Source organism: Cricetulus griseus (assembly GCF_003668045.3).
Source record: "Cricetulus griseus strain 17A/GY chromosome 1 unlocalized genomic scaffold, alternate assembly CriGri-PICRH-1.0 chr1_0, whole genome shotgun sequence".
In the NCBI taxonomy this organism is placed as follows: Eukaryota; Metazoa; Chordata; class Mammalia; order Rodentia; family Cricetidae; genus Cricetulus; species Cricetulus griseus.
In genome coordinates, this window is record NW_023276806.1 from 262,741,186 (window position 1) to 262,753,907 (window position 12,722).

The 12,722-nt window shown below is 49.5% G+C and overlaps 1 protein-coding gene and 1 long non-coding RNA gene across 2 annotated transcripts; both read left to right on the forward strand.

Annotated features, from left to right (window-relative positions):
* Nucleotides 1–143: 143 nt before the first annotated feature.
* Nucleotides 144–9,700, forward strand: LOC107978690. Its single transcript, XR_003480987.2, has 3 exons — nucleotides 144–1,743; nucleotides 3,034–3,153; nucleotides 9,652–9,700. It is a non-coding gene; the product is annotated as an uncharacterized LOC107978690 (long non-coding RNA).
* A 1,543-nt stretch (nucleotides 9,701–11,243) lies between these two features.
* Mif (macrophage migration inhibitory factor) lies at nucleotides 11,244–12,121 on the forward strand. Its single transcript, XM_027394229.2, has 3 exons — nucleotides 11,244–11,454; nucleotides 11,645–11,817; nucleotides 11,933–12,121. Exons 1-3 carry the CDS (start codon nucleotides 11,347–11,349, stop codon nucleotides 11,997–11,999), a joined length of 348 nt encoding a protein of 115 aa, XP_027250030.1. The 5' UTR covers nucleotides 11,244–11,346; the 3' UTR covers nucleotides 12,000–12,121.
* Nucleotides 12,122–12,722: the final 601 nt, after the last annotated feature.

The window sequence follows — 12,722 nt, forward strand, 5'->3', positions numbered from 1 at the left end:
TCACCTTCTTGGCTTTAGCTTTGGGATGGGCAGGGGCTTCCATCTTGGCCTCTGCACCATTGTGGTGAAAAGGGTTTCTGATCCTTGTTCCATACACATAACATTTAAAAATAAAGTACAATAAATTATTATAACTGGAAAGACTGAGATACCTTATAAAACAGGGGTGGAGGAATGCTAAAAGCCAAGTTCCATAGTTTCTCCAAACCACACCACCAAGTATTTGAATACATGAGCCTGTGGGGGATGTGGCTCATTCAGATCACCCACCATGATGCTAGAACCAAATACTTAAGAGTTAGGATATTGCCGAATACCTTTAATCCCAGCAGAGGCAGGTGGATTTCTGTGAGTTCAAGGCCAGCCTGGTCTACAAAACAAGTTCCCAGACAGCCAGGGCTGTTACACAGGGCCGTTATATGAAGGAGGAGGAGAAGGGAAAGGAGAAGAGGAGGAGGAGGGATTTTTGTAAAGAGCATGCATTTGTTTGCTCATGGTTCTAGAGGCTAAGATTACAAAATCAAGGCACTAGCAGATTCGGTGCTTGGTAAGGACTACCCTTTCTGCTTCTAAGATGGTGCCTGATGGCCGTGTGCTCAAATGGCAGGAAGGGTGACTACTGGGTCTTCACATGGTGGAGGCTGACACAGCAACAGACACAGACAGGTTGGGATCCAGCTCAGTAGCACAGCCTGTGACTAGTGTGCATCGAGCCCTAGGTTAATCCCCCCAACACCAAATAAATTAGCAAATGGCAAAAAGGATCTTTCTAATTGCCTCCAGCCCTTTTCTATCAATGAAGCTGAGCCCCCCCCCCCAAGGCTTACGTTGTGCTCTTGAAGACCCCACTTACTCACACCATTACACTGGGGATTTGGTTTCAACATGAATTTTTCTAAGGACACAGATATTTAAAGCATAGTGCTAGCATAGTGATTAGGACTCCCCCAGTGATGGGTTGCATTATCGGGGCACACATCTAAACCACGTGGGAGTACAGTTCCAAACAAAGGTGGGGTGCATCCTGTAAAAAGGAAGGAGGCAGTAGTTGTTGTCTGAAGTTTACTGATACTGGCATTCTTTCCCTGGATGAAGGAAGGAAAAAGACATGGAAAATTCCAGTGCTGCACCTGTGCCTATTTCAATGGCATCAGCTTGCTGTCTCATCCCCAGTGGCAGGGAGCCAGCACAGCTCTCCTTCTCTGCAGTAGTTAACTAGAGCCTGCTCTCAAGTTGATTCTTTCGGGTATATGACCACAGTAACAGAAAGTTGCTTGACACAGTTATGTAGGCTAGTGGGATCGTTAGGCAGCCCCTGTTGTAGAATCCGTGTGCATCTTCTGTTCTTGTTACCCCTCCAGCTCTCTTTATGAATGGACTGAGCAGACTCGGAGAAAGGCAGATGAATGCCATGCACAGAGAGAGAGAGAGAGAGAGAGAGGGTGAGAGAGAGTTGGCCAGCCTGTGTGATTATGTAATCGCTCCTGCCATTGGCCAGAGGCTCTGGTGAGCACAAACACAGAGGCATGGGGCTAGGTTCTGAGAGATCTGTCTGCTTACCCTCTCCCTGAATCCAGTCTAAGACCTTGCCTAACCAAACCCTATGACCTTCAGCTTTTGCCATTTGTCCTGGTACTTTCCAGTCCTGTTTCCTCACAGGCTATGTAGGTGTCATGTGCCACCTGGGGGAGTGTCATGAGATGAGAATCTGCAGCTGTGGTAGTCACAAGAGCCTGGACAGTGGTGAGCATCCAGGACGTGGTCCTGCCCGTCTCTTCCCAACCCATCTCCCAGAGACTGCAAGAGTCAGCTTTCTGTTGCTGTAGAGAAATACTAATGGCAATGAGCTTATAAAAAGTTCCACTACTGCTTCTGGTGAAGGGATAAGCTCCCCATTTCAGCAGCCATAACAGCCTAACACGTGCTTTTCTGACCTTGCCCTGGTCACTAAGAGGTCAGATGCCGGCCTCGTGGCAAGGAACCAATCAGAAGTTAGCTGGTGGTGCTATGCTTTAGGCTCTGGGTGTGCTTTACGGACAAGTGCACAGCAATGACTCACAGAGCATAGCAATCGCCCTGGGATGGCCTATGGGCCATAACAACCAGTTGACCAATCAACACAGGGCAAGCCTGGAGGCACACCAATCCTGAGCCTGTGGGTACCCCTAAACAGTCCCCTTATGCTGACTTCTCGGTGTCTTTCCTAGCCATCTGCCATGGTGGATGGATGAAAGGCCCGAGCTAACATGGGGTTAGCTCGTTAAACAACTGCAATAAAGCCTTGTGCTGTTTGCATCTTCATTGCGGTCCTGGGCCGGAATCCTGGGGGCCTGAGCCTCCAGGGATCTTTCACTGGAAGTGAAAGCCATCTCTCCAGCCCCAATAAAATTCTTCTTTCCCTAAAATTCTCACCTACCTTCCAAGTGAATTAAGGCATTGGTTTTTGTTGTTTTGCACAAAGCAATTAGAAGCCTGAATACATCAATGTGTCCAATATAAAAAGCCGAGTAGTGGTGGCGCACATCTTTAATCTCAGCACTTGGGAGGCAGGTGGGTCTGTGTGCATTTGAGGCCAGGCTGGTCTACAGACCAGTTCCAGGACCGCCTCCAAAGCCACACAGAGAAACCCTGTCTCTAAAAAACAAAACCGAAAAAGGACACTAATCAACCAGGTGGCATGTAAATCACCTTCTCCTGGGACTGGGAATGAAATATAGGTCTCCTCAGAGAGGAGAATAAAGATGGGAACTTTTAAAGGGCAGTATATCCTGATAATCCCATGGTGGGGGGGGGAGAACAGGACCCCTGGGGAGGAGAGTTACTGGGGATGAGGAAGGCAGTGACCTGCCCTACTGCAGTGTCCAGCTGCAGGAATTGCAGCATTGAAGGAATGCTGATACTGGGTAGGCAGAAGCATAGGACTTTGTGACCCTCTGTGAGCAAGGAGGCCCTGTGGCAGGGGACTTGTGAGGAGCTGGTAACACTATGATAAGGAGGTATCACACTGCCTGTCCTGTCTTCTGTCTCTCTAAGGAGCTCGTGGGTGGCCCCCTCTGCTGTTAACCAGCTGCCTGGTACCTGGAGCACCTCTCTAATCTTGTTTCTACACCTCGTCCCTCACTGACCTTGGAAACACTGAAGCCTGGCAGGCAGGTGAGTTTGGATTCCCAAGCCACCCTTAAGCTAGAGGTATCTGTCACCAGAGGCTGTGGGTCCTCATTTCTTCAGTTATTTATTATTATTATTATTATTATTATTATTACAAAGAAAAGGCTGGGCTGGGTGTGGTGTTACATCTTTTTATCCCAGCACTTGGGAGGCAGAAGCAGCTGCATCTCTGTGAGTTGAGATTAGTCTGGTCTGCATAGTGAGTTCCAGGACAGCCAGGGCTACATAATGAGATGCTGTCTCAAGAAAAGAAAGGGAGAGAGAGAGGGAGGAAGGGAGGGAGAGAAAGCTGTTCATTTCATTTTAACTCCATGATCTATGGATCCATCCCTTCAAAATGTTTTAAGAAAATACTAGGGGGGTGGAGACATGGCTCAGTGGTTAAGAGCACTGACTGTTCTTCCAGATGACTTGGGTTCAATTCCCAGCAACCACATGGCAGCTCACAACTGTCTGTAACTCTAGTTTCAAGGGATCTAATACCTTCACCCCAATGCATATAAAAAGGTTAAATACTTTTTTAAAAAAGAAAATAGTGTACATCATAGGGCAGTGGGATGGATCAGACCCAGCTTCTTCTAACCAGGAGATAATGAGAAAAGCGCTCCAGCTGGAGCATGTGCGCACTCGCGAGAGCACACACACACACACACACACACACACACACACACACACACACACACACACACTTCAAGACTGCACTTGCCTGCAGTTGCTCTGGATTCTTTGTATTTTGGCAGGGTATTGCTCTGTAGCCCAGCTTGTCCATGGAGTCATCATCCTCCTGCCTCAGCCTCTTGAACACTGGGATTACAGGCATCCCAAAAACCCTGGCTTAAAAACAATCATTTGCCATGTCTTTTACCCATTTACCAGGGCTGGCTCTATGATCTGCTGATGTCAGCTCTGTATTCATGGCACTAGGGGTCACGGCCAGTCAAGGCTGGGCTGGGACGAGTCAGTAATACAGAAACATCTCCTTGTCCCTTGTGATTCAAATGACTTGGCCTGGAAATGTTCTTGTGTGGTGGTGGCAGAGGTGAGAGAATACACACCCAGAGCACAGTGCTTTCTCAACCTTTCGCTCACTAACCATTGGCCAAAGGACTCCTGCTGCTGAGTCCAAAGGTAGGAGTTGGAAAGTCAAAGTCACACACATCCAATTAGGTGGATCTATGAAGGTGCTCCACCCCGCTGGCCATCATCCCGTTATCATGCATGTCTCTGCTGTGTGCAGTGTGTTCAGTCCCACTATCATCCAGTAAACGAGTGTCTCTACCATGTGCAGAGTGTGTTCAGTCCCACCAGAAGCCCCAAAGTGTCACCACAAGTCCTGGATTAGAAGATTACATTAGTTAATGCTGTGTAAACCTTTCTCTTCCTCTCTGCCTCCCTTCCTCTCTCCCTTCTCTTTTTGACAGTTTCACTATAGCCCTGGTTGACTTGGCACCTACAGAATTCCACCTGCCTCAGTCTCCAGAGTCCTGAGATTTAAGACATGTGCCACCACACTTGACTTTTTTTTTTCCCCCGAGACAGGGTTTCTCTGTGTAGCTTTGGAGCCTATCCTGGCACTCCCTTTGGAGACCAGGCTGGCCTCGAACTCAGAGATCCGCCTGCCTCTGCCACCTGAGTGTTGGGATTAAAGGTGTGCGCCACCAATGCCTGGCCACACCTGACCTATTTTATGCTGTTATTGACACAAGGAACCGGGCTCTGAAACTAGAAGTCTTTGTGCATTCAGAAATGTAGCAGAAACAGACGTGGGTATCATTCAAAGGGAGAGGCCGAGGGGGAGGGAGATAGGGAGATCTTGGGGTGGAGTCCAGAGCTCAGCCTGGAGGAGGCTCCACACCTCCTCCCCAGCTTACCCCAGCCCTATAGCACTTCTGAGGGACTTGGGTAGGGAGCCGGAAGGGATGGAAGAGAGAAGGCTGTGTGCCAGGACTACCAGGTGCGGTGCCCATAGGAGCTGCTCCAGGATTGTACCCTGCAGAGGCCGTGACCAGCCTTGTGATGCTGAGCAGTGCAAAGGAGCTCTGTAGGAATGAGTCAGTCAGGTCCCTGATCCCAGCACAGGTGAGACTTTCACTGGCTGGGAGTCATGAGGTTTTAGGGAGCCAGTACCTCAGAGCTGCCCCTCCATTGACCCAGTGTGCCTCTGCTTCCCTGGTGTTCCAGTGGGGGGCAGGAATGCTGGCCAAGAAAGTCCAGTATGCCATCATCGTGACTGGGAGCTTCGAGCTGTCCACAGCTTTTGTTAGTGTGAATCAACCCTCTACCGGTCCTCCTGTGCAAGCACTCTGGAGAAATAACATTTGTTGTTGGCTCTGCAGATAGGGGGTGGGGTGGGCAGAGACCTGTTATACCACCTCCAGGAATGGAAATCTGAATGGAAAGCTCTTTGGCCTGTGATTGTCTGCATCAAACTATTTTCTATTCCACTCACCAGCTAATGGCTCCTTGATGCCTGCTATGCATTCCAAGACCATGTGCAGTTTCCAGGCAGAGAGGAGAGTAAAGGTGGGGAACACAATGGTGCCTGCATGGCAAGGTCAGCAACTTGCCCATAACCCTCAGATGCTGTACAATACACTGGGACAGTCAATGACCTAAGTGGATAGGTCCTGGATGCTTGTCAGTGAGCCCGAAGGGCAGGCCAGCAGCTACATCTGCCGATTCCTCTTGGGGCATGTCCCTTGGAAGCATTATTTGAGTCTAATAATGGCAGAGTTCTACTAAAATTTGCCCACTGTATCATCCTAGAGTCAGCATCTTTGTTGTTTTTGCTTTTTAAAGATTATGTATACAGTGTTCTGCCTACATGTAGGGCCTGCAGGTCAGAGAGGGCACTAGATCTCATTACAGATGGTTGTGAGCCACCATGTGGTTGCTGGGAATTGAACTCAGGACCTCTGGAAGAAGAGGCAGTGCTCTTATCCTCTGAGACATCTCTCCAGCCCCTAGAGTCAGCATCTTAAAACCACACCCATGTGTTATCACAGTTGCTGTGCATCAGGGCTCTTCAGAGTAAACCCTCATGATTGAATCATGGTGCCTGAGGTCACTAAGGAGGAATTCACTTTGAACTTTGGGTGGTTGACAGATTTCCATTCCTGTAGGTGGTATAACAGGTCTCTGCCCACCCCCACCCCAACCCCAGTCATTTCCCCTTCTCTTTTGAATCTGACATCTGTCACAGCTGACTGGAAGAAACTCTCTGGTTTCAAGGGTCATGTAACTAGACTGGCCCACCTAGCCACTCCATGATCACCGCCCTTTAAGGCGGGTCTACACCCCTAATTATGTAGGTGGAGAGCCTCTTGCCATGGAGCACCGCATAGGCATAGGTTCTAGGATTGAGGTATGAATGACCCTGGGGATCATCTGTCTGATGTGAAGGATCAAGGAGGCAGGCACACAGTGCCACCACAGAGGGGCTTTCTGCCTGTTTAAACAGGAAGCTTTAGCTCACACAGGGACAGATTACAAGGACAGGTAAATGTAAGGCACATGTAGGACCTAACAGAGCACCCAGGAATGAGATTTACTGGTAACTGAAAGTATGAGCAGACTACAGCCCAGGAACAAGACTGCATCCAGGAAACGGCAGGCTGGCCCTGATGGGCAGTGTGCCAGGACTCAACTCTTTGTCTCACCCAAGGCATGTAACAATAGGACATGCTGGGATTAAAGGCGTGTGCCCGGCTTGAGTCACTTGTGACTGTGCGCACACAGATGTCACAGCACATGTATGCAGGTCAGAGCATAGCGTTATGGACTCATGCCTGTCCTTCCACATATATATGGGCTCCAGGTACTGAACTCCGGTCTCTAGGCAGGTACAGCAAGTGCCCTACCTCTGAGCCAATTGCCTCCCCCAGGTCTCACTCCTGCTCTGCTTGGGCTGCAGGAACTGCATCTGTGCTAACCTAACCTATGTGCCCTTTTCAAAAGTGTTTGTGATTTGGCTGTTGGTCATAGAGTCTTTTCCAAGCATCTCTTTTGTCATGTGTTGGGGTCAGATTGAGGTGGTACTACCACACCCATTGGTGAGTCCCTGTGTTTTGAGACACTTATTTGGTACTAGTTGGGCTTTGAGGGGGAACTTTTAAGATATGCAAAAGTACACTTTAGGAACCTTTTATTTAGTGGTTGGTACACAAGTGCTCCCCCACCCCCTCACCCCCACGCCACACACACACATGCCATGGTTAGAAGACAACTCTTGATCATGTGGGTTCTGGGAATGGAACTCAGGTTGTCAGGCTTGGTGATAAGTAACCATTTCCCAAAAGTATATATATTTTTTTTAAGATTTATTATGTATACAGTATTCTATCTGCATGTATGCCTGCAGGCCAGAAGAGGGCACCAGATTCCATTATAGATGGTTGTGAGCCACCATGTGGTTGCCAGCAATTGACTTTTGGAAGAGCAGTCAGTGCTCTTGACCTCTGAGCCATTTCTCAGGCCCCCCCAAAGTATATCTTATCCTTTTTTTGAGACAGGGTTTCTCTGTGGCTTTGGAGGCTGTCCTGGAACTAGCTCTTGTAGACCAGGCTGGTCTTGAACTCAGAGATCCACCTGCCTCTGCCTCCCCAGTGCTGGGATTAAAGGTGTGTGCCACCAACGCCCGGCCTTATCCTTCCTTTCAATGTGAAACCCTTCTCTGGGACAGATTCCTTTCCTGACTTCAAAAGTAAATTGCAAAAAAATTGTCACTGGAATCCAACAATTCCATTGATTGAAAATCCTTTGGGGGCTGGAGACATGGCTTAGTGTTTTTAGAGCACTTGTTGCTTTTGTTGAGCACCTGGGTTCAATTCTCAGCTCCCACATGCTGGTTCACAACCGTCAGCAACTCCAGTTACAGTGATCCGATGCCCACTTGTGACCTCAGACTACTAGGCACACATGTGGTGAGAATACATACATGCAAGAAAAACATTAATATACATAACTTTGGAAGGGAGGAGAAAGTTACTGGGTTTGGGATTCAAGGGGGGCAATGAAGCAGATTGGGTTATAGAGTTATTAATGCCATAGACAACAGCATGGGAAATCTGAGGAGTGTTCAGCTCTACACAGGGGAGGGTGAGGGATTCCCTTCTTATAGTTTTCAGAAGAGGTGGTAGGTTGCACGCCATACAGTTGGGTAGTCCACACACAGGCCTGTAGTCAGGCTGTTGATTCTCAGGGAGAAGGAGTGTGTTGCCCTGAAAATTATGGGGAAGGAAAGGTACATTTAGTAAAGGTTTATCTCCATTATGTGGGTGGGTGATGAGCTGTCCCTGGCAGCCTGCCTTTTGATGTCTTGGAATCTGGTATCCTGGCCTGTAAACTGCCTTGGGAACTTGAGAATCATGGTACTTGCTATTCCTCTGGAATCCAGGCACCTGGGAAGTTAAGAGGTTATAGAATCATAGATAGGCTCCCAGTAGGGCACTTGTCAGTTCTGATATAGGAAGCCATGAGAAAAAGGCTGCCATGGCAATTAGCAATGAGCCCTTAGCCCAAAACCTAGTATCCATAGCCTGTTAAGTATAGCAAATTCTAGCTGGGCAGTGGTGGCACAAACCTTTAATCCCAGCACTTGGGAGGTAGAGACAGGCAGATCTCTGTGAGTCTGAGGCAGCCTGGTCTATAGAGCAAGTTCCAGGACAGCCAGAGTTACTCAGATAAACCCTATCTCAACAAACCAAAACCAAACAAACAAAAAGTATAGCAAATTCTGTAACCAATATCTAAAGGACAAACAGAAGAAACAAGAGGCTAAAGCTACCAGAGAGAGAATAAAAGGCGTTTCCCCCAAGAAAATTCTGTCTTACCAAGATCTCCCACTGGCATATAACTGCTAACAAGTCAAAATTACCCAAATATCAAGTGTCTTCCTAAGAGCACAGGAGAGCCTAAGATCAAAGACCCCCTGGACCAGAGTCCAGATAGTAACCTTGGAATGAGGAAACCTTTGGCTCTAGTCGGTCTCAGACTTGTCTGTTTTACCATCAATGCTCCTGGAACTTTAGAGGGTCAGATCCTGGGCTCTGGCAGTCCTGACACCATACCCTTGGGCACACATCCTCATTTAGTCTAACTAAAGAGACAATAATGAAAAGCAGAAAAGGAGATTTATTTCAATGTGGCCACATTGGAAAGAACAAATAGAAGTCCAGTGTGGTGGTTTGAAAGAAAATGACCCCCATAGGCCCGCTGGGAGTGGCACTATTAAGAAGTGTGACCTTAAAAAAAATAAGAAAGAAATGAGTCAAAGTTGATGGTAAAGCATGAGTGGCTGCTATAACAATGAAGTCTGGAGAGGGATGAAAGTGCTCCTTCAGGCCTCTTGGTGAAGAGCACTAATAAAGCTTCTAGATAGATATATATGTCTTGTTGAGTAGGTGTGGCTTTGGAGGAGGTGCATCACTAGGGGGTGGGTTGTGAGGTCTCAGAAGCACAAGCCAGTTCTCTTCCTGCTTCCAGAATGTAGAATTCCAGATGTAGAACTCTCAGCTCCTGCTCCAGTGCCATGCCTGCCTGCCTGCCTGCCTGCCACCATGTTCCCTGCCATGACAAGAACGGGCTAAACCTCTGAACTGTAAGCCATAAGAGTTGTCGTGGTCATGGTGTCTCTTCACAGCAATAGAGACCCTAACTAACTAAGACATCCAGTGACCCTCGCCTCAAGTTCATCTTCTGGCCCTGTGATAGGAAACTTAAATAAAGAGTATGAAGAATGCATAGCTAAGCAATCCTAGTCAGGGCGCAGTCCTCCTAGCTGCATTGTCTCAGCTCCAGTCCCTTCTGCAGGGTGGTCTGACAAGCTTCCAGAGCTGTGTGAAATCTCTTCCAGGGAGACAAGTTCCTCCTTTGGCTGCACCTGCCTTCAGTCTTTCTTTTCCCCCAGCCTGAGACTCCTGAGGAAATTCCATTTCCTTGGGAACCATTGTTTCAATAGTCTGGTAGCCAAACGGAGGGACACAAGTGTCTCTTTAGAATATCTTCATTTCTGCCAGAACCGTTATAGAACCTCATATAAACCTTGAAGTCACAAGACAAAACTGTCATTGCCCACACAGCATCCTTTTGACTGGTTGGATTTTTTTTTTTTTTTTTTTTTTTTTTTTTTTTTTAAAGGCAAGCTAGGAAAACACATGGAGACCCAAGATCCCAGTGACATTTCCTGGGCACCTGCCAGATGTCTGGCTTGTTCATGAGAAAGCTATACAAAGTCTACCAAGGGCTTTAATGAGGGTAATTGCTGGGACCTAATTTGAGCAGCACTTCCCTGAGGGCTGACAGTTGCCCAGTTTAGGATTATACCTTAAGGAGGAGCAGAACTGGTACCTTTGGCTCAAAACCAGTTCCTTGTGCCTCCCCTGGAGATCTCCAAGCATCCCCACTTGGTTGGAACAGCAAGGATGCAGGCAAGTAACTGGACGGTGACTCCTTTATGCCTCCTTCCCCATCTACAAGGAAGGACCTACATGAGCAGGATCATAGGTCGTGTGGACACACGTCCTGGGAGGCCCAGGACACACAAAGTCTTAGTTGAAAGTGGCTGTGTTGAAGGTGGCACTGAGCCAGTGGACCGACGTCTGACTGTTGGTACAAAACAGTAAGGAATGGGGCTCGGCCAATTTCACTAGCTTAGAGGAAGTTCCTAAGGCAAGTATTGTTCTTTCTCCAAGCACAAACCATCACGCTTTTGGTTCATTATTTGGAGTTAAATAGAGTCGGTCGGTTCTGGCCCATTGGCAGGCCAGATAAGGCCAACATGACTACCTACAGCACCGATCAAGGGCTGAAGTTTCCTCAGAAACAGAAATTTCTCAGACCTGAACCTGCTCCCGGTGTACCGTTAATCTGCAGCGTCTACCTGAAATGCCTCCACAAACTTAATCCTAGAGTCAAGTCCTTGCTACCTAATTTACTAAATGATACATTCTTCGTTTCTATCCGAGAAAACAAAGAGCAGAAGCACACCAAGCGTAGCAGAAGCACAGTCACGTCCCCGCTTTAGGACGTACCCTGACGCAGGCGGAGGCGGGACGAGGGGAGGAGCCGCAGCCGGTTTGGGGCGGTGCTGAACTAGGTCACGTAGCTCAGGTCCCTGGCTTGGGCCACATCCCGCGTCGCACTGTCCTCTACTCCCCGCTTGCAGTCCCCTCCGCCACCATGCCGATGTTCACCGTGAACACCAACGTTCCCCGCGCCTCCGTGCCAGAGGGGCTTCTCTCCGAGCTCACCCAGCAGCTGGCGCAGGCCACCGGCAAGCCGGCCCAGGTTTGCAGGGAGGGTACAGGAAGAGAGAGAGTGGGGAGGGAGGGCCCGTGCGCCCGGCCGCCGGGCAGAGGAAGAATGGGGATGGGAACCGCGGCGGGCGGCTGGAGGGCTGGAGGCTGGAGCTCCCCGGAGCCCTGTGGCCCCGTGGTCTTTCAGGCGGGCTAACCGCGCGTCCACCCCTCCCCCGCAGTACATCGCAGTGCACGTGGTCCCGGACCAGCTCATGACTTTTAGCGGCTCTAGCGACCCCTGCGCCCTGTGCAGCCTGCATAGTATCGGCAAGATCGGCGGCGCGCAGAACCGCACCTACAGCAAGCTGCTGTGCGGCCTGCTGGCTGATCGCCTGCACATCAGCCCGGACCGGTGCGTGGGGGTGGGGTGGGGTGAGGGGCGCTGGGAGGTGGGCGCGGGGGTCAGAGGGCGCCGCCACGCTCGCCGAGACCGCGTGTTAGGCTGAGCTAGGCTTTCATTCTCGCAGGATCTACATCAATTATTACGACATGAGCGCGGCCAACGTGGGCTGGAACGGCTCCACCTTCGCTTGAGTGCCGGCCTAACTTACCTGCGCCGCCGTTTCTTGGAGCCTTGCTGCACGCAGCGTTCTGTTTTCGTCCACCCCTGGCGACGCCCACCTTCCGATCGGGAGAAATAAATGGTTTAGAGACCACGGTTGCCTCAGTTTCTGCTTCCTTGGCTTGCGGAGGAATTGGTGCAGGGCGGGGACATTGAATGGAAGCCCAGGCTGCGATGGTGGGTCGGAGTTGGCCAGTTTGGCTGTCTCAAAACCAGTGGTCTAGATGTCCTTTCGTCCAGGCTTTCCTATAGTGGCCTTACGTCAAAAAGAGGTTCACTGGGGCCTCAGACCAACAGTCATACAGAACTTCCCAAGCAGTTGTTGCATCCTGAAATAGGTTCTCTGCTCTGGGCGGGAATCCCGAACTGTGTTCTTAATCACAGTGGCAAATGGGACGGCAATGTGCTTTCATGGGAGAGTGAGTTGCTCAGGCAGGAGAAGGGTGGGGATTAAATTGATAGACTCTTTGCCTGTGTTCTTCTCAGGCAAACAGCCCCCGACTCCCCAGTAGTTCCTAGAGAATGCATGAGAATGGAGTACTTTGTCTGTTTTCATGTTTGTTAGGGTAGAAAGGTCCAATGTGATTTACATCTCTTGGGGTACACTTCCTGCCAAACCTAGGGACCCCAATGGGTGGGACTGGGCAGAATCCCTGCTTAGGAGCCCATTTCTGCTCCCTAAGGAATTTCTCACT

Bases quoted from the DNA above. Each gene is read 5' to 3' on its own strand.
- Mif (XM_027394229.2), top strand. From the start codon at position 11,347: ATGCCGATGTTCACCGTGAACACCAACGTTCCCCGCGCCTCCGTGCCA. The intron at 11,455-11,644 runs GTTTGCAGGGAG...CCTCCCCCGCAG, and splicing joins CCACCGGCAAGCCGGCCCAG to TACATCGCAGTGCACGTGGT. The intron at 11,818-11,932 runs GTGCGTGGGGGT...TCATTCTCGCAG, and splicing joins CTGCACATCAGCCCGGACCG to GATCTACATCAATTATTACG.